The sequence below is a fragment of the Bufo gargarizans genome, chromosome 6, assembly GCF_014858855.1.
Source record: "Bufo gargarizans isolate SCDJY-AF-19 chromosome 6, ASM1485885v1, whole genome shotgun sequence".
NCBI classification, from domain to species: Eukaryota; Metazoa; Chordata; class Amphibia; order Anura; family Bufonidae; genus Bufo; species Bufo gargarizans.
The window spans coordinates 8,067,758-8,093,082 of NC_058085.1; the positions used below are offsets into that span (position 1 = coordinate 8,067,758).

The 25,325-nt window shown below is 49.8% G+C and overlaps 1 protein-coding gene across 2 annotated transcripts in view; it reads right to left on the reverse strand.

Moving 5' to 3' along the window:
- Positions 1-419: 419 nt before the first annotated feature.
- The window catches only part of FOXK2 (forkhead box K2), a 32,932-nt gene continuing 8,026 nt past the window's right edge, over positions 420-25,325 (reverse strand). The window contains exons 2-10 of one of the 2 annotated variants that reach the window (XM_044296613.1): positions 11,612-11,806; positions 11,190-11,337; positions 10,951-11,097; positions 10,560-10,753; positions 8,740-8,915; positions 6,583-6,873; positions 6,254-6,463; positions 4,293-4,352; positions 420-2,327 (exon numbers count right to left, since the gene is read on the reverse strand). In XM_044296613.1, the coding sequence (XP_044152548.1) occupies positions 2,119-2,327; positions 4,293-4,352; positions 6,254-6,463; positions 6,583-6,873; positions 8,740-8,915; positions 10,560-10,753; positions 10,951-11,097; positions 11,190-11,337; positions 11,612-11,806 (1,630 nt within the window). In that variant the 3' untranslated portion in view covers positions 420-2,118. The remainder of the gene's footprint in view (positions 2,328-4,292; positions 4,353-6,253; positions 6,464-6,582; positions 6,874-8,739; positions 8,916-10,559; positions 10,754-10,950; positions 11,098-11,189; positions 11,338-11,611; positions 11,807-25,325) is intronic. The other variant, XM_044296614.1, reaches the window with a different exon arrangement.

Here is a 25,325-nt window from a genome sequence, read left to right on the forward strand (position 1 = left end):
TCATTGGCTGCAGTGGAACACGTGACCCTGTCCCGCTGGAGTCAGGGTGCAGAATTCGAGGGGTGGCCAGCAGGAAAGTATGGTTCTTTCATAAGGTGGGGCTTATTTTAAAAAGGGAGGGTCCTTTTACACAGACCAATCAATGACCAAACACGTCTTTCGGCCGGCGCCAAAAACCATCGATCCTGTGCAGCGGATTGTGCCGCCTAAACAGGGAACTACGAATATCTACGGGGATGAGCGATCTGAGGGGATTGCTGCAGCCTCATCTCTGCTGATGATCAGGCAATTATTGGGAATGTTCCTGATAATTGACTGAAAGATTGGTCTGTGTAAAAGGACCCCTTTAGTCTAAAATAATGATATAATTATAATATAATAAAAAATAAAGCTTAACATAAAACTGAACTAGAAAAATGTTTTCATGTAAAACATCATACTCCGAGGTTTATTAAATGTCAAGATTATAAATATTTTAATGGTGCCATTAACAAAAAAAATAAAAAAATCTAGATATAAATAAAAGCCAGCGTTTTCCATCATCCAATCTCCATTCATTTTCATGGCAGGCCAGTCGTGGTTATAAGGAAAATATCATAATTACATTAGATCCATAAAAAAAAAACAAAAAAAACCAAAAACACTACGGCGGAAGTGAGGACAGTGCACCGGCCAAAACCGAGAGGCCGGAAACTTCCAGAGGCGGAGGATTGTGTCGTCCTTCGAGCAGCATGTCAGACTAAGACGGTTCTATGTGTATATTTAAAAAATAAAAAAAACGGAAACCAAAACGGACACTGTGGGACAGATGGGTTTACAGTTCCAGTGTTCTGAGCGTTTTTTATTTTCTGAAAATTTACCCTCGACACTTTTCTTTACCATTTTTTTTCTCCTTTATTATTTTTGTTGCCTTCTCAAAGTTTGTCATTTTTTTCCTTTTCTAATCGGGACTTTAACAGCAGCCTTTTGCCATTTAAACATACACAATATTAAGCAAGATATTTTTTGTTTTTTTCTCTTTTTTGTTTTTTACCTTACAGGGGAGGGGGCGGTGTAAGGAGGGGGGGCAGGATAAGGCGGGTAAATTAGGCCGGGGCACAGAACATGAAGGGAGGGGGAGGAGTTAAGTGCAGCTCTGATCAAAACTGATAGCAGTTTCTTTACAATTTGTTAAACGTCTCTTACGATTATTATTTTTCCTTTTTCTTTTCTTCCTTCTGGGACATGCACGCTCAAAAAGAAGGAGTTAATCACCACACGTGGTAAGGAGAAAAAATAAAAATAAATCAGGCTAAAATATAAGGGACCAAAAAAAATGTAACATCGGAAGGACACAAAAAACTAAACAAAAAAAAACTACATTCAGTTCTTCAAAATTAAAAAACAAAACAAAACTAAAAACATTAGGTTTTTTCAAAATATTGAAGTGGCTGGAAATTCTGAAATGTACGACCCGTCCACTTGTTGAGCTGGGAAGGAAAAATTTTTAGTTTATATATTTTTTTTTTTTAACATCCGTGTCATTTTTCTGCAGGGAGGAGGGTCCGTCTTGTGCGACTCCGAGGGGGCAGGGGGAGGGCTAGCTGCCGATTTTTGAATAGTTTCCCTTTAAAAAGGAACAGATGCTGAATTGTGACTCCCGATCCAGTCCACGTCGAGCACATAGTGATCAGAAATATGCTTTATACACCTATATATAAAAAAAAAAAGTTGGGAGGGGCCACACAGCGTCCAACAATTCTCTTAAAAAATTTGCAGACTTGAAGATCCCGTCGGTAGATCCTTGCACATCCTGCCAGCGGGTGGGCGGGGAGGGGGCGGCTTAGGGTATCCAGGTAGAAGTTATTAAAAAAAAAAAAAAAGTGTCCGTTTTGCGAGACCTCTGTGACATGATGTGAGGCCTTCTGCGCCGATTCAGTGCTGTTCTACAAAGTCGATTCATCTCTTCACAGGGACCATCCCCCCTCCCCAGTTTCATACAAATGTTTTTGGCACCTCTGAAACTGTGTGTGTATTCCTTTAAATGGAGGTCACTTCCAGAAATGGTGGTGGGGGGATAAGAATGAAGAAAAGAAAAATAATTCATTTTGTGTGTGTGCGGGGCGGGGGGGATTTTTCCTATTTTTGGTTGCCGACTTGTTCACTGGACGCCACGGTTCCTTCCGTTTTGGCGTTCTCGTTTACGGATATCACTAGAGCTTCGCGTTCTTCCATTTTGCTTCTCTTCAGTTCCAGCTGCTCGTTCTGGTCTCCGTTCTGCCTCTTGGTCGGGAGGGAGGCCGAGGCCGAGGCGTGGGTGGCCAGCATGTGCAGGGGGCTAGCGGCAGCTGTAAGGGGCAGGGAGAGGAGACCACGTTAGTTCTTACATTATGCAGGTGTCTCTCTAACTCGCCAGGCCCTTAAAATAAAGGTCCTTACAGGACACGTCCACCTTCACAAACAGTGAATCAAACACAAAGCAACTTTGTGTCGATAGCTTTGTCTCCATGGTGACAGACTACTCTCAAACCCTGTGTAGTCTGACCCTGTAGTCACAGGCAAAAGTGGAACTACACTACATTTTTATGGTGGACCTGTCCATGAGAATAGTGACCAACTTAACCCCTTCCTGGTGACGTCTGCTTCAACCTCTAACTGGCATCCTGCTGTAATGACCGCCATGATGCTGACCCTGGGAGTTTAGCTCCTTAGATGCTGTGGTCACTAATGATTGTGGCATCTAAGGGGTTTGCTACAGTGTGCGGCAAAAATAAAATAACTAAAAATTGCTTCACCCTAAAGACCTAAAATATGGTGGTCTTAGGGTACTTTCACACTAGCGCTTTTCTTTAACAGCACTGAGTTCCGTCCTAGGTCCTGATCCGTCTTACAAATGCCATCAGTTGGCAACCGTTTTGCTGGATCACTCTGCCGTAGTGTGCGCGGCGCAGCGCGTGGTGTGTAACGTGTATGATGTATGTGGTGCAGATCTTCTGCCTGTATGAACTAGGAGGTGATCATGTGACTGTATGAAGGTTAGGTTGTGCAGAGCAAGCAGCGCAGGGGGGCGGGGAAGGGCAGATTATTCACACCCACTGTGGGGCTCAGGCATTGTTGGTACACGCCCCACAGCTTTGCTGCAGCTTGTAAACAAAGCAAGAATACCAGAACCATGCAAAGGTGCAAGTGTAACTAATGTATCTGTCTGTCCTGAGGAGTTGGGTTTTCACATTACTCAGATAACCCCTTTGAAGACCAGGTCTATCTTCTATTCTCCATGGCAGCAGACAAGTGGTATCTGCAGCCTCACGCGTTCCTCCATCTTCATGGTAGGTTAGGAAGGAAACGTGGCTGCAGGATCTGACTACAGGGCATTGGTTTGTTGTCTGTTACCATGGAGATGTAGACACATCAGGAAAAACGTTGCTTCGTTTTACATGCACTGACAGAATAATAAAGGTGGACATGGCCTATAAAGGGGTCCTCTCACCTTCAGTAAGTGGCATCTATCAGGTAGAGGAAGAGAATACAAGGCACTTACTAATGTATTGGGATTCTCCTTATTGCTTCCTTTGCTGGATTCATTTTTCCATCACATTATACACGGCTCGTTTCCATGGTTACAGACCAATCCATCAGTGGTGGTCGTGCTTGCACAATATAGGATAAAGCACTAGCCCATGGCTGGTCAACCTGGGGCCCTCCAGCTGTTGTAAAACTACAACTCCCACCATGCTTTGCTGTAGGCTGATACCTGTAGGCAGCCTGGGCATGCTGGGAGTTGTAGTTTTGCAACAGCTGGGGAGCCTCAGGTTGGCCATCCCTGTACTAGCCTATGTGCGTTCCCCATGGTCCCGGACACCAGAGAGGCTGACATTTACCTATAGTGTGCAAGCACGCCCACCACTGATGGATTGGTCTGTAACCATGGCAACAAGCAGTGTAATGTAATGTGATGGAAAAATGAATCCAGCCAGCAAAGGAAGCAATATGGATAATAGCAATACATTAGTAAGTGCCTTGTATTAACTTCCTCTACATGATAAATGCCACTTACTGAAGTGAGAGGACCCCTTTAAGGACATAAGACAGTGTCTTTCTTACATATCCCAGGACCCTTGTCATCTGGAGAGGTGCGGGTGACGGGGGCATTACACAAAGTGCACGGACCCTTAAAGACCCCCCCCCCCCCATGGACAGACTAGGGCATCTTTACTTTACAGGTAAATGCTCTTGGAGGGGGTGACGTTATGGCTCCGCCCCGGGCCGCGGTGACAACTAGAGGAACACAAGACAGACACAGCGGATCCTACCTCGGACTCCATTTCCTCTCCACAGTCGGTGGCCGTCAATCATGGAGTAGTTGGCGTTTGCTGAAAAAACACACCCAGCTAAGGATCGGGATCTGAGGACCGTCCCGCAAACCGTAATATACTTAAAGGGGAAGGGATCAGACGTGTGACCAATAAGGGGGCATCATGTGGACGCCTTAAAGGGCCCGTCCTCATGCAGCTTGAACATTGTATGACTGAAATACCAATATCTCTGCTTGCTGTCATCCAGAGGCCGAAACACGTGCAGATCCTAATACTTTTAGCAGCTGAGGGTTTGTCACAATTGTACCCAGGGTCAACAACCTGCTGTGAGCTAAACCTCTCTTCGCTGCTCATGGTTTGCTACAGTGTATCAGTGAAGGCAGGTAGGTTTACAACCTATGGGTGTAAACTAAAGCATTCCCATTCACTGAGGGCAAGCAGAGATGGATTTTTCAGAGTTGTCAGAACCTCAGTGATTTGACATGGATGGCCAAAACTAAGGTTAGACCATCAATATGGGTAGCTCCCCTTTAAGATTTATTAACCCCTTGGTGAACGGCCTGGTTGGGGCTTTAGTGGCCAAGCGTTCTTTTTCAGTCACCTTCCGGGAGCTAGAACTTTTTTATTTTTCCGTCAGTTTTTTTGCAGATTTTAATATTACCGATTAACCTGCACTGACCCCTTCTGGGAGGGGGATGGGGAAAAAAAAACCCAGCGACACGGCCGCCGAGGTTTGAGCCTATACATTTTTCAGCATAGTACAAAAAATACAAAATAAAAACCATTTATGGCTCTTGGGATGTGGTGATGAAAACCTTTTTTTTTTTATTCTACATGGCTGTGGGGGGCTGGGCTTTTGAGGAAAAACTTGGTTTTCAGCGGTCATTTTGGGGTAGATAACATGTTTTGATAACTTTTTTTTGTGGCGAATAAGCCAAAAAACAAACAAGAAATAAATAAAACTATTCTGGCGTTTTTATGTTAAGGCATTCACCATACAGGATAAGTTGTAGTGCGGGACGATACGTCTGGGTACACGCGTGTGCTAGGGGGTATTATTTTTGCAACGTTTTACACTGAAAAGCAGTTTTCAGTGGAAAAAGGTGTTTCTGGAGATTTTCTATTTCCGAGGGGACTTCAATAGATCTTGGATTGCTTCTCTAATTCTCTGTATTGCTCATGCAGTGCAGAGTATTATCAGTGCCATACTGACCGTCACCATCAGGGAAACACTGCAGGCGTGGAGCCGCCATTAGGCGTCGGCACCCCACAATCTCTGCTCCCCCTGTAACCCTTTAGATGCCACGGTCGATACTGACCGCAGCATCTAAGGGGCCAATTGGCCGGATCAGTGATTCTGCCAATCAGGGCTGTTAGAGCAGGAGTCCGGCTCTCACATGAGAACTGAGCTCCCGCTCTCCATTTCATAGAAGACCCGTGCATCGCTTAGACTGGGCCACCATTGGTGGTCACTAAGGGGTTAATACAAGACTGGAGGAGTCCTGCCGATTGGGGACTGCATTTATCAGTGACGCAATGCGATTTGTCCAGGGTGCGACTATAGAGTGACGGCATGGGAAGAGGGTCCGGCCTGGTGTGAAGCGACAGAGACCGCCACTTCCCAGAGCTGATGCGCCAAGCCGGCAGCCTATTACCTGGTGACCGCGGGGGATGGGTAGCTGCAGCCATTTTGGTTTACTGCGGTTGTTCTGCACCATATGGAAGGCTGTGAGGGACTGAGCAGAGCGACACGCTGCAGTGTAATCCACCGCACAGCCACCACTAGAGGGAGCTTAAATACCCCAAGTACAACGGGAACTGTGTACCTGCAGTGAGCTCCCCCTAGTGGTGGCTGCAGGCAGAAAGCATTTTATCGTTCAGCTCTACGGGGTTAGGGGGTCCTCATCCGGGACAGAATTTTGGCCCCACGTCTGGATCCCTCCACTCCCTTGTCTTACCTGTAGTGACCTGTCCTTGGATGGCAGTGGTGATGGGCAGGACGTGCGTCCCGTTCTGTGTGACCGCTTTGATGGGGAGCTGGTGTTGACCTAGAGGAGCTTGCTGCACTATAGTGACCGTCTGCAGGGGGGCGGACGACGAGGTCTGGATGATCCGGCTCGCTGTGCTGAGCGCTGGGTGATTCATCGCAGGAATTGCTTCTACTTTCACTGCAACAAGAAGGACAAGGTTCCTTCACTGCATGATCCGATTTACTGACAGCAAGCAGAGAGCTTGAAAACATAGATTAGAAACACTGGCCACAGCCGCAATCACCCGCTTCACTCACCTTTGACCTCTTTGTGGTCTCCATTCTCTTGAGGCTCTAGTTTCGGCTGGGCGACCACTGCAGCTTGTGCTACCACAGCCTGCCCGCTGACCGTGTAGGTGTTGACAGGAGTGAGGCCAGAGACGTTGGTGACCGAGACGGCGGGTATCTGGTGGACCACGTGCACGGTCTGCATTACTGTCTGCTGGGACGTGGTGACTGGCGTGGCCACCGTGTAGGTTACTGGTTTTATCGTCTGTGGGAGCTGCCGTTGCACAGTGATGAGGACCGGTTGGCTAGAGAGGGGGGATCCTGCGCAGGACAAACAAAAATCACTCACACAACGCAGCAGAGCCAAGCCAGTCCGATGTAGCAGGGATGGCTGTGTCATCCATGGTTTACTTAGGACTGCATGTAAATCCCCCAGGGCACAAACACTGCAACAACTTCAGCTACATCTGCAAAACGCAAGACTATAAATGGCAGGTAACGACTCCGATTAACATCGCCCTCTCAGTATCACAGAGCTCCAAATCCCCAGCACAGAGTGAAAGAAGATTCTGTTTTACTGCAGTCACCACTGGGGGGGGGAGAGGGGTTGGGGCACCTCCTGCAGTCACCACTGGGGGGGGGGGGGGGGGGGGGCGCCTCCTGCAGTCACCACTGGGGGGGGAGAGGGGTTGGGGCGCCTCCTGCAGTCACCACTGGGGGGGGGGGGGGTTGGGCGCCTCCTGCAGTCACCACTGGGGGGGAGAGGGGTTGGGGCACCTCCTGCAGTCACCACTGGGGGGGGGGGGGGGGGGGGGGCGCCTCCTGCAGTCACCACTGGGGGGGGGAGAGGGGTTGGGGCGCCTCCTGCAGTCACCACTGGGGGGGGGGGTTGGGCGCCTCCTGCAGTCACCACTGGGGGGGGAGGGGTTGGGGCGCCTCCTGCAGTCACCACTGGGGGGGGGGGGGGGGGGAGGGGTTGGGGCGCCTCCTGCAGTCACCACTGGGGGGGGGGGAGGGGTTGGGGCGCCTCCTGCAGTCACCACTGGGGGGGGGGGAGGGGGGGTTGGAGCGCCTCCTGCAGTCACCACTGGGGGGGGGGGGGGGGGGGGTTGGAGCGCCTCCTGCAGTCACCACTGGGGGGAGGGGTTGGGGCACCTCCTGCAGTCACCACTGGGGGGGAGGGGTTGGAGCGCCTCCTGCAGTCACCACTGGGGGGGAGGGGTTGGGGCGCCTCCTGCAGTCACCACTGGGGGGGGGGAGGGGTTGGGGCGCCTCCTGCAGTCACCACTGGGGGGGGGGGGGAGGGGTTGGGGCGCCTCCTGCAGTCACCACTGGGGGGGAGGGGTTGGGGCGCCTCCTGCAGTCACCACTGGGGGGGGGGGGGGGGGGGGGGGGGGGGAGGGGTTGGGGCGCCTCCTGCAGTCACCACTGGGGGGGGGGGGCTCTTTACAGTGGGCACCATCTGCCATACATGAAGGGATAAATCTGAATGCAGTGAGCTCCCCCTAGTGGTGACAGAAGGCAGCCAGAACCCACTTCATCTCTATGACTGGGCAGGGGATTTGGAGCTCTGTACCAGAAAATTAAACTCCGACCACTAATGACATATGAGGAAATTAACCAAGGCATCCCTGGACTGATTTAGGCTACTCTCACACTCGCGTTTGGTGCGGATCCGTCACGGATCTGCACAAACACATCCGTTCAGATAATACAACCGCATGCATACGTTTAGAATGGATCCGTTTGTATTATCTTTAACATAGCCAAGACGCTATTGAAAGTCAATGGAGGACGGATCCGTTTTCTATTGTGCTAGATTGTGTCAGTGAAAACGGATCTGTTCCCATTGACTTACATTGTGTGTCAGGACGGATCCGTTTGGCTCAGTTTCGTCAGACGGACACCAAAACGCTGCAGGCAGCCTCCAGAGCGGAATGGAGACGGAACGGAGGCGAACTGACGCATTCTGAGCGGATCCTCTTCCATTCAGATTGCATTAGGGCATTACTGATCTGTTTTGGACCGCTGAGCCCTGAATGGATCTCCCAAACGGAAACCAAAAACGCCAGTGTGAAAGTAGCCTTAGGCTGCGTTCATCTCCTTACATTTAACATATACGCATACATTATTGGTGTGAACGCAGCCTTGGACCCAAGAGAAAGCCTATCCGCCGACCAGCGTTACCTGGAGCGCTCTGTGCAAACCGTGCTTCCTGGATCACTGCAAGCTTTGGCTGGATGGAGCTGGGTTCGGGATCCATGGGGATCGGGGAGCCCTCTCTGGACAGGCTCTCTGGAGTCTGGACGCCACTTGAATGTGCGGACAAGACACCCGAGTGGTTGGGAGACGCTGGTGCACTCCTGAGAAGGGACCACAAGGAAACCACCAGTTACACAGTTACACTTCCTACCAAGGAGAATTTGCAGAAACGTCATACTTCTTGGTCCCGGTCTGATAATCCGGCACCCTTCAGGGGCCACCGATGTCTAACTAAAAGGAATTTTCACTGTAAAAAAGCTCCTCGGAATATGCACGGGGTCAGCGAAGAGACCCCCCCCCGCCACAGTTTTAGTCTCCACTGTTGTGGCCGTTTCCATTGGACTTCTGCTATTCAAATTCTTGCCACTTGGGGGAGACAGAGAACTGAGGAGGGATTGAATTCCAGGCGGTTGGCTTGGGAAGGATAACCAGAAGGGTGGATAACAGCTGGAGTGTAACCTAGCTCCGGGGAATGGGGGGGTTGATTGGCGGGAAAGGGGCTTGATTGGCGAGGGCGGGAGAGCAGATGGAGTCCAATCAGAGTCTTCAAGGTTAGATTTCATCTGCATGTACAGTTTGATATTGAGGTGGCCAATGTGTGTCTCGACCACTGAAAGGGGTGACCCCAAGAGATAAAACCACCCCTTTCCGACCGTTGGAGCCCTGCAGATCACCAGGATGCTGAGCACCCTGGATGAATCGGCAGGTCGAGCATGCACATCGCCTCTCCATTCACTGTCTATGGGACTGCCTAGAGAGAACGAATGGAGAGGTAAAGCATCCAATCATTCGGGGATGTTCTCCTAACTGGTGAGGTCTGACCGCTGGGATCAGATCTCAGGACAAGTCACTGCTGCCAGGCGCAAACCCATGGAGAATATAGAACATTGCTATTGGGAAAGCCAAGGGCCGCGTCAGTCCCTGGAGCGAAGGAGGAACCGGATTTCACATGCACAGCGCTCAATGGCTGCTACTGGTCACATGACTGATCATATATATAAAAAAATCTGTAAAATCACTGATATCTGGATATGGACAAGCCCTTGAAGGCCACACGCTGCCATGTCCATAAGATACTGGACACTGGCATACTACAGGTGAGCAAGTCAATTCAGAGTTAGACCTGAAGTTAGGATTTGGCAAATGAATAAGTGCGCGCCTAGTCTGCTGCTCTGGGTTTCTGGGCAATATATATGTGTTGTCTGGGGGAGGGGCATTACTCTCTTATTACAGGGGGCGCCTAGCATGGGTGCAGGATATTGTAGGCCAGGCAACGCTCCTCTGGGTTTCTGGGAAAGATAGTCAAATTAGCTTTCCTAATCCTATCTGATGCTAGCAGATGTAAGATATGCAAATTTACATATATTTTTTTCCAGAAACTCAGAGGAGCGTTAACTGACTTACAATACTCCTCGCGGCCTCCATAAGGAGGAGTAGTACCGGCACCAAGGCCAATCAGGAATCTGATTTGTGCAGAATCTATTCAGGTCCGAATAAAACTTTAGGTGAATCGGACCCGATACTAACTTAAAGAAATTTTCTTATCACTTTAGCATACAGTACTGGTGGCACTGGGAGAAACTGGAGTCTGTGGTCGCTGTCATCAAGGCTCAGGGTAATGGGTGGGAAAGAGATACCCCCTTACTTCATACAAATTCCTACTGGATGGGGACTCAGGCCGAGGCTACATGGCTTTTACTTTTACCGACTTTTACCGGCCGGTGCAGGAGACAATCTGTCCATACCTTGAAGAAAGAGGTCCTAGAGGGGTCCTGAAGCACGGCACGCCCCGGGGCCTTCGTTTCCTAAACGCTTGCTCTATGAGTTTGCTTTCCGAGGCGGGGTCTATCCTCCAGAAGGAACCTTTCCCGGGCTCTTCCTGGGACCGCGGGACTTTGATGAAATATCGGTTAAGGGAGAGGTTGTGACGGATTGAATTCTGCGGAAACACAGCGAGCAACGAACAGAATGTGAACACAAGGACTCCGCAGGGCTCTGTTCACACCGCGGATCAATCACTAGACAGAAACCACAGTAGGCGGTGGAGGTCTGGGCTGTAGAACGTCTACCATTCCCACCATGGCACAGGCGTGGCTCCTTCCCCATACTGGTGACATGCCCCCGCCTCACACCCACCTGCCAGCCTTTGTCCGCTGTCCTGTAGTAGGGGTAGTTTTTCGTAATGTGCGTGTAGATACCGTTTAACGTCAGCTGCTTGTCCGGGGCCATTGTGATTGCTTGTACTATGAGCTGTGCGTAAGAGTAGGGGGGCTTAGAGTCATCCTGCCGAATACAAGAAGAAAGCGGGTGGTTACCTGGTGGCACACTAGGGGGCAACCCCAGAGACGCCCGCCACAAATCACTATATCGCTCACCTTTGGGCTGTCTCCACCAGAGGCTTCTTTGTCGTTTTCCAGCTGGGAGTTGTCAGTCATTAGGTGGAGGTCTGCGGCAATGACGCGGCCCATTTTATACCCTGACGAGCCGGCGCCGCGAGGACTTGACGGGCAGGAATTTGCAGCACTGGCGAAAGGAAACATGGGTCAAATGAGTGATGCCCCTTAACGGAAAACGTCAGCAAGCCTGTTGCAACATCCCTCCGCTGAGCTCCTAAATTGCAGGGGGCAGATGGTTTTGCATCACATTATATGTACAGTGGTGTAAAGAGGACACTTCCCAAAATGCAAAACACCAAAGACCGACCGAGCAGGGGGTGCTGGGAGATTTCACTACACTACGGCCTCTGACCCTGCGCTCGAGTACCCTGCCTCCCCGAGTAACAGCCGGGGTCACTCACCTGATCGTTCCGGTGGGGGAGGGCAGAGGACTGATCAGATGAGCCATGTTGTCTGGAATGTTTATGGTCAGGGGGGAGATCTGCGGCTGCACGGGTTTGATGGGGGATTCGGGCGCCTCCTGCTTCTCCTTCTTGTCACACGAGAGAGCAGTGAAGGTGATCTTGATATTTGTGCTGGGAAACCTGAAGGTGCATCTGCGGAAAGAGGAAGTGCAAAGGGTTAACATAAGGCATCAAACTGGTGATACACAGGACATATAGATGAAGACCCCCCCCGAACTGGATTAACAATACTGCTGGTGGCTATGGGAAACCATCAGCAAGCTTGCAGAGACACCCTTCTAGTGCTGGGGGGTCCCCCTCTCCCCAGATGATCTGTAAACAACGCTCCCACAATCACTAGAACAAGCAGTAAGAGTGCAGCTCTGAAGTTAGTGGTCCTCCCCAACCGCTAAAACAGAGTGCGAGCCCGGTGGCTCCTCCCCCACCGCTAAAACAGAGCGCGAGCCCGGTGGCTCCTCCCCCACCGCTAAAACAGAGCGCGAGCCCGGTGGCTCCTCCCCAACCGCTAAAATAGAGGGCCTGCCTGGTGACTCCTCCCCAACTGCTAAAACAGAGCGCCAGCCCAGTGGCTCCTCCCCAACTGCTAAAACAGAGCGCGAGCCCGGTGGCTCCTCCCCCACCGCTAAAACAGAGCGCGAGCCCGGTGGCTCCTCCCCAACCGCTAAAATAGAGGGCCTGCCTGGTGACTCCTCCCCAACCGCTAAAACAGAGCGCCAGCCCAGTGGCTCCTCCCCAACTGCTAAAACAGAGCGCCTGCCCGGTGGCTCCTCCCCAACCGCTAAAACAGAGCGCCTGCCCGGTGGCTCCTCCCCAACTGCTAAAACAGAGCGCCTGCCCGGTGGCTCCTACCCAACCGCTAAAACAGAGCGCCTGCCTGGTGACTCCTCCCCAACCGCTAAAACAGAGCGCCAGCCCAGTGGCTCCTCCCCAACTGCTAAAACAGAGCGCCAGCCGCACTGGGTCAGGAGCAACTGAGCTGTGCGCTGTAAATTCTGCCGACGTGCGCTCCTCGTGGGGCTGACCGGGGCAGTATGGGGACCGGTCTGAAAGGTTAAAATCAAGGGGCAGGGTCTGGATTTGTTTAGGGGGGCCTGCCCTGGGGTCGGTATTTAAGGTATTTCTCTGAGGGGGTGGGTCTGGTTTGTATGTATTTGTTTTATTTAGAGGGGTCTGGTGTCTGGATTCGGGGGGTTGCATTTATTTCGGGGGTCCGGTCTAGGTCCTCATTAGTCCAGGGGGTCTGGGAAAATCTCTATACATTTAAGGGTTTGCAATCATTAGTCCTTCATAAAGGAGGCACAAAACCCCAGAAGTGCGCCGCTTCCCCTGGGGGCAGCCTACAGATGCATCCAGCAAGTGGTCTGTACACGTCAGACACGGCTAATCCATCCTGCAAGGGCAGCAAGTCAACAATCCCACCCCCTTACATCGCAGCCACCTGCTTTATGGCGGCATCCGTAGCTGGGAGGAGCCAGGAGGCACCGAGGTGGCCTCCATCTGCAGAACCATGGCTGAAATGTGCCGAGATTAGTTGTCACTTCCCATCCCCCGCTCCTCTTGGATGCGCAGGAGAAAGCTCCGGAGAGATTAATATTGCTCACGACTGGCTCCTGTAAGACGACTGAGCCGTGGAGCGGCCAATCACAGGGCAGGATTAGGAGGTGGAAACGGGCACCTAATCACTTCCTCTGAAGATGGCGGATTAAAGCTCGGGATAATCCTCAGCTGCTCATGGGCGACACGTTCATCTCTGCAGCCACATGTAAATGTGCTGTACACTGGCCACCGGACGCCACCTACTCTAGTCACCTCCAGAGCTGCAGTCTGGGAGTTCGCTCCTCCCTGCTGCCCCCTTTCTGTCAGTCTTATATTGCACTGGAGGATCGGTCCTGCTGGAGGCAGTTACAGGAGGCGGCGCCTGGGGTCAGAGTTTACTTCCTCCGTCGCCGCACGGCTGTGGATCGGCTGATAGAGAATGATAACACACGCATCATCCACGGCGCCATGTAACAGCCGGGACCCCTCCGCTACAACCGCAAGGATTCGCTGCATTTAAAGGGGATCTCCTCCCTTCTGCCATAAGTAAAGTTCGGTCTGACAGCCTGGTTGCTAGGTGATGGACTGCAAGAATGAGTCCTTAGCAACCGGTGAGTCAGACGTCTTCAGTCAGAAGTATGGTGAGTCATGCTGGTGAGGTGAAGGGTAAACCAGTTTATAAAAAACAAACAAAATAAAAAACTGTTAGGTGGAGCCCCCCTTTAAGAAGTTACAGCAGGAGCTGCCATTTTCTGGGCTGAACCACTTACTCTCAAAGAAGTAGGGGAGATGCTTGACTGAGCGCTACCCGAGACACCATGAAACAGCACCTTCACACAGGGTGACACTGTAACAAACCCTCAGCTGTCACCCACACTCCTCTCCTGAAATCCTCTGTGCTGCTGGAGACCCTGCTCCTTCCACTAAGTAACTCTCAGCCTGTGACCTCCACAAGATCAGCACACTCCTCTCCTGAAATCCTCTGTGCTGCTGGGAAGGCCCTGCTCCTTCCACTATGTAACTCTCATCCTGTGACCTCCACACGCTCAGCACACTCCTCTCCTGAAATCCTCTGTGCTGCTGGGAGGACCCTGCTCCTTCCACTATGTAACTCTCAGCCTGTGACCTCCACAAGATCAGCACACTCCTCTCCTGAAATCCTCTGTGCTGCTGGGAGGACCCTGCTCCTTCCACTATGTAACTCTCATCCTGTGACCTCCACACGCTCAGCACACTCCTCTCCTGAAATCCTCTGTGCTGCTGGGAGGACCCTGCTCCTTCCACTATGTAACTCTCAGCCTGTGACCTCCACAAGATCAGCACACTCCTCTCCTGAAATCCTCTGTGCTGCTGGGAGGACCCTGCTCCTTCCACTATGTAACTCTCATCCTGTGACCTCCACACGCTCAGCACACTCCTCTCCTGAAATCCTCTGTGCTGCTGGGAGGACCCTGCTCCTTCCACTATGTAACTCTCATCCTGTGACCTCCACAAGATCAGCACACTCCTCTCCTGAAATCCTCTGTGCTGCTGGGAGAACCTTGCTCCTTCCTCTATGTAACTCTCATCCTGTGACCTCCACAAGATCAGCACACTCCTCTCCTGAAATCCTCTGTGCTGCTGGGAGGACCCTGCTCCTTCCACTATGTAACCCTCAGCCTGTGACCTCCACAAGATCAGCACACTCCTCTCCTGAAATCCTCTGTGCTGCTGGGAGGACCATGCTCCTTCCACTATGTAACTCTCATCCTGTGATCTCCACACGATCAGCACACTCCTCTCCTGAAATCCTCTGTGCTGCTGGGAGAACCTTGCTCCTTCCACTATGTAACCCTCAGCCTGTGACCTCCACAAGATCAGCACACTCCTCTCCTGAAATCCTCTGTGCTGCTGGGAGGACCCTGCTCCTTCCTCTATGTAACTCTCAGCCTGTGACCTCCACAAGATCAGCACACTCCTCTCCTGAAATCCTATGTGCTGCTGGGAGGACCCTGCTCCTTCCACTATGTAACTCTCATCCTGTGACCTCCACAAGATCAGCCCACTCCTCTCCTGAAATCCTCTGTGCTGCTGGGAGGACCCTGCTCCTTCCACTATGTAACTCTCAGCCTGTGACCTCCACAAGATCAGCACACTCCTCTCCTGAAATCCTCTGTGCTGCTGGGAGGACCCAGCTCCTTTCTCTATGTAACGCTCAGTCTGTGTGAGGTTGGTGAGGTCACCATATATAGCCCACAAAACCCTCCCCTCCTCCCACAGAGAACACTGCGCCTGTTAGGGGTTAAGATGGATCATTCATGGTGTCAGAAGAGACGCAGCTGTTACCATAGCGATCTCTCGGCCGCGGAGCTGCGGTGACATTGTCTGCAATACAACAGCTTCACTGGGCAACGACTTACGTGATGAGGAAGCAAAAGATGGCGATGATCGCAGCTCTGGAGTCAGAACCACCAAACTAAGGCTACTGAGAAGAAGTGTGGCCCCTGACATCTCAGGGGCCAATGTAAGGCCTTCAAACCGAAGCCATGATCATCCCACAGTACACAAACCCAACAAGTATCCGCCGGGACGTGAACTGATCTAATTCTGGAGGACGACAAAGATAATTAGGTTTCTATTAACTACAGAGAACTGGGTCAGCAAGATTATACCGAGAAAAGAGACAGAGCGGCACATAATAACTGTATAATATACAACAGCGTAACCATACAGAGCTGTACATGACTACTATAATACTGCTCCTAGAATATAACTGCTATAATACTGCTCCTAGAATATAACTGCTATAATACTGCTCCTAGAATATAACTACTATAATACTGCTCCTAGAATATAACTACTATAATACTGCTCCTAGAATATAACTACTATAATACTGCTCCTAGAATATAACTACTATAATACTGCTCCTAGAATATAACTGCTATAATACTGCTCCTAGAATATAACTACTATAATACTGCTCCTAGAATATAACTGCTATAATACTGCTCCTAGAATATAACTGCTATAATACTGCTCCTAGAATATAACTACTATAATACTGCTCCTAGAATATAACTACTATAATACTGCTCCTAGAATATAACTACTATAATACTGCTCCTAGAATATAACTGCTATAATACTGCTCCTAGAATATAACTCTATAATACTGCTCCTAGAATATAACTGCTATAATACTGCTCCTAGAATATAACTGCTATAATACTGCTCCTAGAATATAACTACTATAATACTGCTCCTAGAATATAACTACTATAATACTGCTCCTAGAATATAACTACTATAATACTGCTCCTAGAATATAACTGCTATAATACTGCTCCTAGAATATAACTGCTATAATACTGCTCCTAGAATATAACTGCTATAATACTGCCTCCTATGTACAAGAATATAACTACTATAATACTGCCTCCTATGTACAAGAATATAACTACTATAATACTGCCTCCTATGTACAAGAATATAACTACTATAATACTGCTCCTATGTACAAGAATATAACTACTATAATACTGCTCCTATGTACAAGACTATAACTACTATAATACTGCTCCTATGTACAAGAAAATAACTACTATAATACTGCCCCCATGTACAAGAATATAACTACTATAATACTGCTCCTATGTACAAGAAAATAACTACTGTAATACTGCCCCCTATGCACAAGAATATAACTACTATAATACTGCTCCTATGTACAAGAATATAACTATTATAATACTGCTCCTATGTACAAGAATATAACTACTATAATACTGCCTCCTATGTACAAGAATATAACTACTATAATACTGCCTCCTATGTACAAGAATATAACTACTATAATACTGCTCCTATGTACAAGAATATAACTACTATAATACTGCTCCTATGTACAAGACTATAACTACTATAATACTGCTCCTATGTACAAGAAAATAACTACTATAATACTGCCCCCATGTACAAGAATATAACTACTATAATACTGCTCCTATGTACAAGAAAATAACTACTGTAATACTGCCCCCTATGCACAAGAATATAACTACTATAATACTGCTCCTATGTACAAGAATATAACTACTATAATACTGCCTCCTATGTACAAGAATATAACTACTATAATACTGCCTCCTATGTACAAGAATATAACTACTATAATACTACTCCTATGTACAAGAATATAACTACTATAATACTACTCCTATGTACAAGAATATAACTGCTATAATACTGCTCCTATGTACAAGAATATAACTGCTATAATACTGCTGCTATGTACAGGAATATAACTACTATAATACTGCTCCTATGTACAAGAATATAACTACTATAATACTGCCTCCTATGTACTAGAATATAACTGCTATAATACTGCTCCTATATACAAGAATATAACTACTATAATACTGCTCCTATGTACAAGAATATAACTACTATAATACTGCTCCTATGTACAAGAATATAACTACTATAATACTGCTCCTATGTACAAGAATATAACTACTATAATACTGCTCATATGTACAAGAATATAACTACTATAATACTGCCTCCTATGTACAAGAATATAACTACTATAATACTGCCTCCTATGTACAAGAATATAACTACTATAATACTGCCTCCTATGTACAAGAATATAACTACTATGATACTGCTCCTATGTACAAGAATATAACTACTATAATACTGCTCCTATGTACAAGAATATAACTACTATAATACTGCTCCTATGTACAAGAATATAACTACTATAATACTGCCTCCTATGTACAGGAATATAACTACTATAATACTGCCTCCTATGTACAAGAATATAACTACTATAATACTGCCTCCTATGTACAAGAATATAACTACTATAATACTGCTCCTATGTACAAGAATATAACTACTATAATACTGCTCCTATGTACAAGAATATAACTACTATAATACTGCTCCTATGTACAGGAATATAACTACTATAATACTGCTCCTATGTACAAGAATATAACTACTATAATACTGCTCCTATGTACAAGAATATAACTACTATAATACTGCTCCTATGTACAAGAATATAACTACTATAATACTGCTCCTATGTACAAGAATATAACTACTATAATACTGCCTCCTATGTACAAGAATATAACTACTATAATACTGCCTCCTATGTACAAGAATATAACTACTATAATACTGCTCCTATGTACAAGAATATAACTACTATAATACTGCTCCTATGTACAAGAATATAACTACTATAATACTGCTCCTATGTACAAGAATATAACTACTATAATACTGCTCCTATGTACAGGAATATAACTACTATAATACTGCTCCTATGTACAGGAATATAACTACTATAATACTGCTCCTATGTACAAGAATATAACTACTATAATACTGCCTCCTATGTACAAGAATATAACTACTATAATACTGCTCCTATGTACATGAATATAACTACTATAATACTGTCTCCTATGTACAAGAATATAACTACTATAATACTGCTCCTATGTACAGGAATATAACTACTATAATACTGCTCCTATGTACAAGAATATAACTACTATAATACTGCTCCTATGTACAAGAATATAACTACTATAATACTGCTCCTATGTACATGAATATAACTACTATAATACTGTCTCCTATGTACAAGAATATAACTACTATAATACTGCCTCCTATGTACAAGAATATAACTACTATAATACTGCCTCCTATGTACAAGAATATAACTACTATAATACTGCTCCTATGTACAAGAATATAACTACTATAATACTGCTCCTATGTACTAGAATATAACTGCTATAATACTGCTCCTATGTACTAGAATATAACTGCTATAATACTGCTCCTATGTACTAGAATATAACTGCTATAATACTGCTCCTATGTACTAGAATATAACTGCTATAATACTGCTCCTATGTACTAGAATATAACTGCTATAATACTGCCTCCTCTGTGCACAGGTCTGCGGTGGGCGCTCTGCAGGATGTGACATTTCGGGATGACACCTGATCCCGGATTATTTCTGCTCGCTGGCAGTGATACGGGGAGGATGCAGTTACGTAATGCTGCCCCCGGGGGCGTCTGTCTCATTACCACATCTCTATAAACATGCGCAGCAGAAGAGCGCGGTGCTCTGAGGACACAGATACACAGGCCATTGTAGGAGGCCCCGGCGCTGTCTGACAACCTCTGACTGCATCCGTTCTCTCCTATATGGACCAGACCCGTCGCTCACCCTGCTGCCTGAACAGAATTCAAAACTGACAGTGAAGACTGACACCCAAAGGATATAAAGCCACCACCTCCTGGCTGGCCGCCATTCATTCCCTAGAGCTGCAGGGCTGGTCATTAGCAGACACTGACTGGCCATGTGGGGGTGGAGGGGTCATAGGGTCGAGAGCGGGGGGGGGGGGGGGGGGGGGGATCAGTACGTTACTGGATGAACGTCCCATAGGCTATAGAGGTCTGCAGCGCTGCTCATCCTGACACTCCTTGTGCAGGACCATAATTCCAACGCACTATGGAATGGGTTAGAGGTCGGACCTATTGTTCATCCTGGGCTCACTGGTTCACAGGTCAAATCACTGTAGTGTCTGAATGATCTATTGGTCATCCTGCTCTTCCTGGTTCACGAGCATAAGGCAGGGATGGGAAAGCAGGGTTCTCCAGCTGTTGCAAAACAACTCGCACACATGCCCAGACTGACTACAGGTATCAGCCTACAGCAGAGAATGGTGGGAGTTGTAGTTTTGCAACAGCTGGAGATTGGCCGTCCCTGCACTATAGCATGGGTTGGACCTATAGTTCATCCTGATCTTCGCGGTTCATGAGCAGGATGCTGTATCAGTCAGGTTTATTTACGGAATGCAAGAACTGCGGCACAGCGCGTCTCTGCGGCACGCCCGATCATACTGCCCTGCATGCTCTTGTGGCCTCTGCACTTGCAGTCTTCAGCGAGGCCACACCCCCTCCACATGACAAGATGGGAAACCGCAGCAGGAAGGAAAGGCCCCCGGGCCTGCAGAGCTGAAACCGCAGCGCAGCACTCACTCACTCACTCACGCTTTCCAGTAATGTTCTTCAAAGTGACAGCAGATGACGGCACACAGGGTTCCCATCACTAACGGCGTACGGTACCCGAGGGCCCGGCCAATCACAGTTGGGTCACATGACCCTGCAGAGCGTTTTGAGTCCCTTTTACTGGACAGCATCTCGGTACGCAGAGACACCTCCCCCTGGCGCCACAGAGGAGGCGATCAGCGCGGCACCTCCCCCTGGCGCCACAGAGGAGGCGATCAGAGCGGCACCTCCCCCTGGCGCCACAGAGGAGGCGATCAGAGCGGCACCTCCCCCTGGCGCCACAGAGGAGGCGATCAGCGCGGCACCTCCCCCTGGCGCCACAGAGGAGGCGATCAGCGCGGCACCTCCCCCTGGCGCCACAGAGGAGGCGATCAGCGCGGCACCTCCCCCTGGCGCCACAGAGGAGGCGATCAGAGCGGCACCTCCCCCTGGCGCCACAGAGGAGGCGATCAGAGCGGCACCTCCCCCTGGCGCCACAGAGGAGGCGATCAGAGCGGCACCTCCCCCTGGCGCCACAGAGGAGGCGATCAGAGCGGCACCTCCCCCTGGCGCCACAGAGGAGGCGATCAGAGCGGCACCTCCCCCTGGCGCCACAGAGGAGGCGATCAGCGCGGCACCTCCCCCTGGCGCCACAGAGGAGGCGATCAGCACAGATCACGTGTGAACGTGTACCTACATACATGCGTGTCGCTACTGAAAACCTCCTTTCTTTACACTGCAGGCAGCTTCCAGACAACTGGAAAAACAGAATCAAGGTTTTTAACAAGTTTCTTTTATTGTAGGATTGGGTGCATGTCATCCGATTGTTGTGTGTACACCTGACAAAAAAAGTTAAAGGTACAAGGTGAGCACTGCCGCAGCGCATGCGCCTTCCTTTATGTTCACCCATAGCTCTGCTCATAACAGAAAGCAGAACTACGGACACACAGACTGGCACAATTATTTGGATGGGACATCTCTATGTAGTTCTGCTGGTGAATCAGCTGGCTCAGGATGAACAGACCTGAGGCTACTTTGGCAGTCATCACTGTAATTGTGCTGGTAAACCAGGAGGCTCTGGATGAACCATCAAAATGCATACAGGCAGAGGAGTAGGTGTCAAATTAAATACATATTGGGGCCGGACCTGTAGCAGTTCATCCTGTGCCTCCTGGTTCAGACTGGCAGCAGCTTGTGAGAGCTACACAGAAGACAGCACCAAACACTGCTCATCCTGAGCCTTCTCATGCACTAACAATACCAGATTCTCAATCAGACTGGACCTAAAGCTGTGCTCATCCGGAGCCTGCTGGTTCACTAATGTAACATCAGATTTCAGCAGACACTGATCACAGGAAAAACGTCTCGCTGGAACCGCAATTATGCAGAATATTTCCAGTCAGACGGTCATCGCCAGACACAGCCCAGCTGGGGGAGGGGCGCTGGAAGAGAATCCTAAGAGTTGAAGCTACAATCTTACTGGGGCAAGTCCCCTTTAAACTGGGAGGTCACTTAAGGGTTAACGCCCCTTAAATGCAGCGTAGAACCATACATTTCACACTATTTTCCATAATTTTCAACACCTGTGCTTGCTGTCATTGAACATATTCCTAAAACCTCCCAGTCTAGTGCTTCCCCCCCTCATAACCAGTCACGTCGCCCGGATCAGGGCCGTTTTCAGTCCGCAGACGTAAATCAGTCTGTTTAGATTCACTGACAGCCAGCAGAGATCTTGGAAAAGACCACCACATAGATCAGGCAGCTGTAGATGTGGCCTTTCCCCCCCCCATAAAACACTAATAACCCCCCGAGGGGCGTCAGAAAAATACAAGTCCCTGTTGAGTGGCGGCACCTTCATGTCCCTGCAGAGCTGCGCTCACTTCCAGTGCCCTGACTAATCTTCTATAAACACACGGCGGCCGCCAAAAAGGAGCGGAACCGGCGGTGCCAAGGGAGAGACCAGCGCAGGCCGAGACCAGTCCGCTGGGGGAGAAGGGAGGGGCCAAAACGGAGAGAAGATGAACACTGGCATCAAGAGTGGGGGTTGTAGTCTGAACTACAACTCCTAACATGTCCCGACAGATGAAGACTGGAGACGCCCTACAGAGAGGATAATCGTACACAGAAACAAAAAGGGTTTTTAAAAATAAAAATCTAAAAAAGGGAGAAAAAATTATACTATAAAAACCCCACATAAAAAATAAAAAAAAATAAAAAGAAGAAAGGTAGTAAAAAAGGAAATATAATCCATAAAAAAGTGAAAAAATAAATAAAATACTATAAAGAGTTCTGGCGGGAGGGGTATGGCCCGGCGGCCTGCCGTACGCATGTGAATGTTTACAGTGACGAGCGCTTCCTGCCGCGTGCGCTCCGGCCGAGGACGCCAAGCAAAGTCCAAGTGACAACTTTCTGAATGGGATAATCACGAGGAGGAGGGAAGTTACGTCAGACAATGGATGAGGCGGCTGCCGGCGGAGGAAGTAAATAATACGGCCGATGACTCAACCCAGGACAGAAGCCACCAAAATCGGAAGTCACAGGAGTTTATCTTCAGCGGCAGAGAGCGGCCGGACCGTCCAGTGGGGGGTGAAGAGCTGAAGGCCCTGGGGTGGGGGGGGGGATGGTGAAGAGCTGAAGGCCCTGGGGTGGGGGGGGGGTATGGTGAAGAGCTGAAGGCCCTGGGGTGGGGAGGGGGGGTATGGTGAAGAGCTGAAGGCCCTGGGGTGGGGAGGGGGGGGGGGGTATGGTGAAGAGCTGAAGGCCCTGGGGTGGGGAGGGGTAGAGGGGTATGGTGAAGAGCTGTAGGCCCTGGGGTGGGGAGGGGGGGGGGGGGTATGGTGAAGAGCTGTAGGCCCTGGGGTGGGGAGGGGGGGGGGGGGGTATGGTGAAGAGCTGTAGGCCCTGGGGTGGGGAGGGGGGGGGGGTATGGTGAAGAGCTGAAGGCCCTGGGGTGGGTATGGTGAAGAGCTGAGGCCTGGGTGGGAGGGGGGGTATGGTGAAGAGCTGAAGGCCCTGGGGTGGAGAGGGGGGGGGAGGGTGGAGAGCTGAAGGCCCTGGGGTGGAGAGGGGGGGGGGGTGGAGAGCTGAAGGCCCTGGGGTGGAGAGCTGAAGGCCCTGGGGTGGAGAGCTGAAGGCCCTGGGGTGGAGAGCTGAAGGCCCTGGGGTGGAGAGCTGAAGGCCCTGGGGTGGAGAGCTGAAGGCCCTGGGGTGGAGAGCTGAAGGCCCTGGGGTGGAGAGCTGAAGGCCCTGGGGTGGAGAGCTGAAGGCCCTGGGGTGGAGAGCTGAAGGCCCTGGGGTGGAGAGCTGAAGGCCCTGGGGTGGAGAGCTGAAGGCCCTGGGGTGGAGAGCTGAAGGCCCTGGGGTGGAGAGCTGAAGGCCCTGGGGTGGAGAGCTGAAGGCCCTGGGGTGGGGGGGGGGGGGGGTGAAGAGCTGAGGGAACTGATGCACTTGGGTGATTGCATGGGGTGGAACGATAGGTGTTGGGGACTGATGAGTTTTTATAAAAGGAAAAAAGTCTATTAATTAATTCTTTCTTATTAGAATACTCGATTTGTAAAATAACCGTTCCCTACAGCCCTACGCTCACCGCTACGGTAGTTCTCCAAAGAGCTGAGCTCCATCTTGGTCATTTCTGGCAGTCCCTCCCTTGATGGACAAGATAAATAATGAAAGAATAAAAATAAAAGAGGGACAAAAACACCAGAAAACGCCAGTCCGCGCGTACACAGCGAAAACATGCAGCTGGAGGACGAGATAGCGGCACCACGAGAAAAGCGCTGACACTAAGCCGAGGGGCCGGAGCTGCGGGGTTAATACTGCGGCTCGGAGGAGCCTGGCGGCTGCTGGAAATTTCCACTCTTCCAGGAGGAGAGGAATGAAAAAACATCTCCGGTTATGACCGCGGAGGCTGCGGCTAATCCCCCGATACGCAGGCCGCCCCGATCCCAGCCCCATTGTTTGCTTCACAGCTGTCATTCCGGGTGCTGTTAACACGGAGGCGACAACGAGAAGGATGAGCAGCTGGAGACAAGGAGCGGGCGCCAGCAGATACACCGCTGTATCCGCAGCAGAACCAACCTCAATCCTGTGCTGTCAGGAGCAGGCGCCAGCAGATACACCGCTGTATCCGCAGCAGAACCAACCTCAATCCTGTGCTGTCAGGAGCGGGCGCCAGCAGATACACCGCTGTACCCGCAGCAGAACCAACCTCAATCCTGTGCTGTCAGGAGCAGGCGCCAGCAGATACACCGCTGTACCCGCAGCAGAACCAACCTCAATCCTGTGCTGACAGGAGCGGGCGCCAGCAGATACACCGCTGTATCCGCAGCAGAACCAACCTCAATCCTGTGCTGACAGGAGCGGGCGCCAGCAGATACACCGCTGTACCCGCAGCAGAACCAACCTCAATCCTGTGCTGACAGGAGCGGGCGCCAGCAGATACACCGCTGTACCCGCAGCAGAACCAACCTCAATCCTGTGCTGACAGGAGCGGGCGCCAGCAGATACACCGCTGTATCCGCAGCAGAAGCAACCTCTCTCCTGTGCTGACAGCTTGCTACAATGTATCAGTGCAGGATGTATGAGGGTCAGGGCAGGTGAGGCATAGAACTTCCCGACTGTCCATCTAGCTACACTGATACAATGCAACAAAACATCAGCTGGGAGAAGCTTTATGGTTTTAGGCCCCAATCTGCATGTAAAATAAAACGTTCCTCATTTACTAACAGCAACACAAAGACCGACAGGAGACTAACTTTCCACCGCAGCAGACGAGCACATGGAGCCATTGGTTGTAGAAAACAGGCCGGGGATGTTGGGGGTTGTGGCTGGTGGGAGGGGCTGGAGGAATACGAAACTACAAGCATGTAAAAAACTGTTGTCTGTAAACAGAAAGCGCTCAGTGGGGGGAGGGGGGCGGGGGCGGAAGGGACAAGGGCACACCCCCTGCACACCCGCTCCTGACCCCGGCAGGGGCAGCAGCTCCATATTGTCTGAAACATAAATAACACCCCCCCCCCACGACACTGACAACCAACCTCCT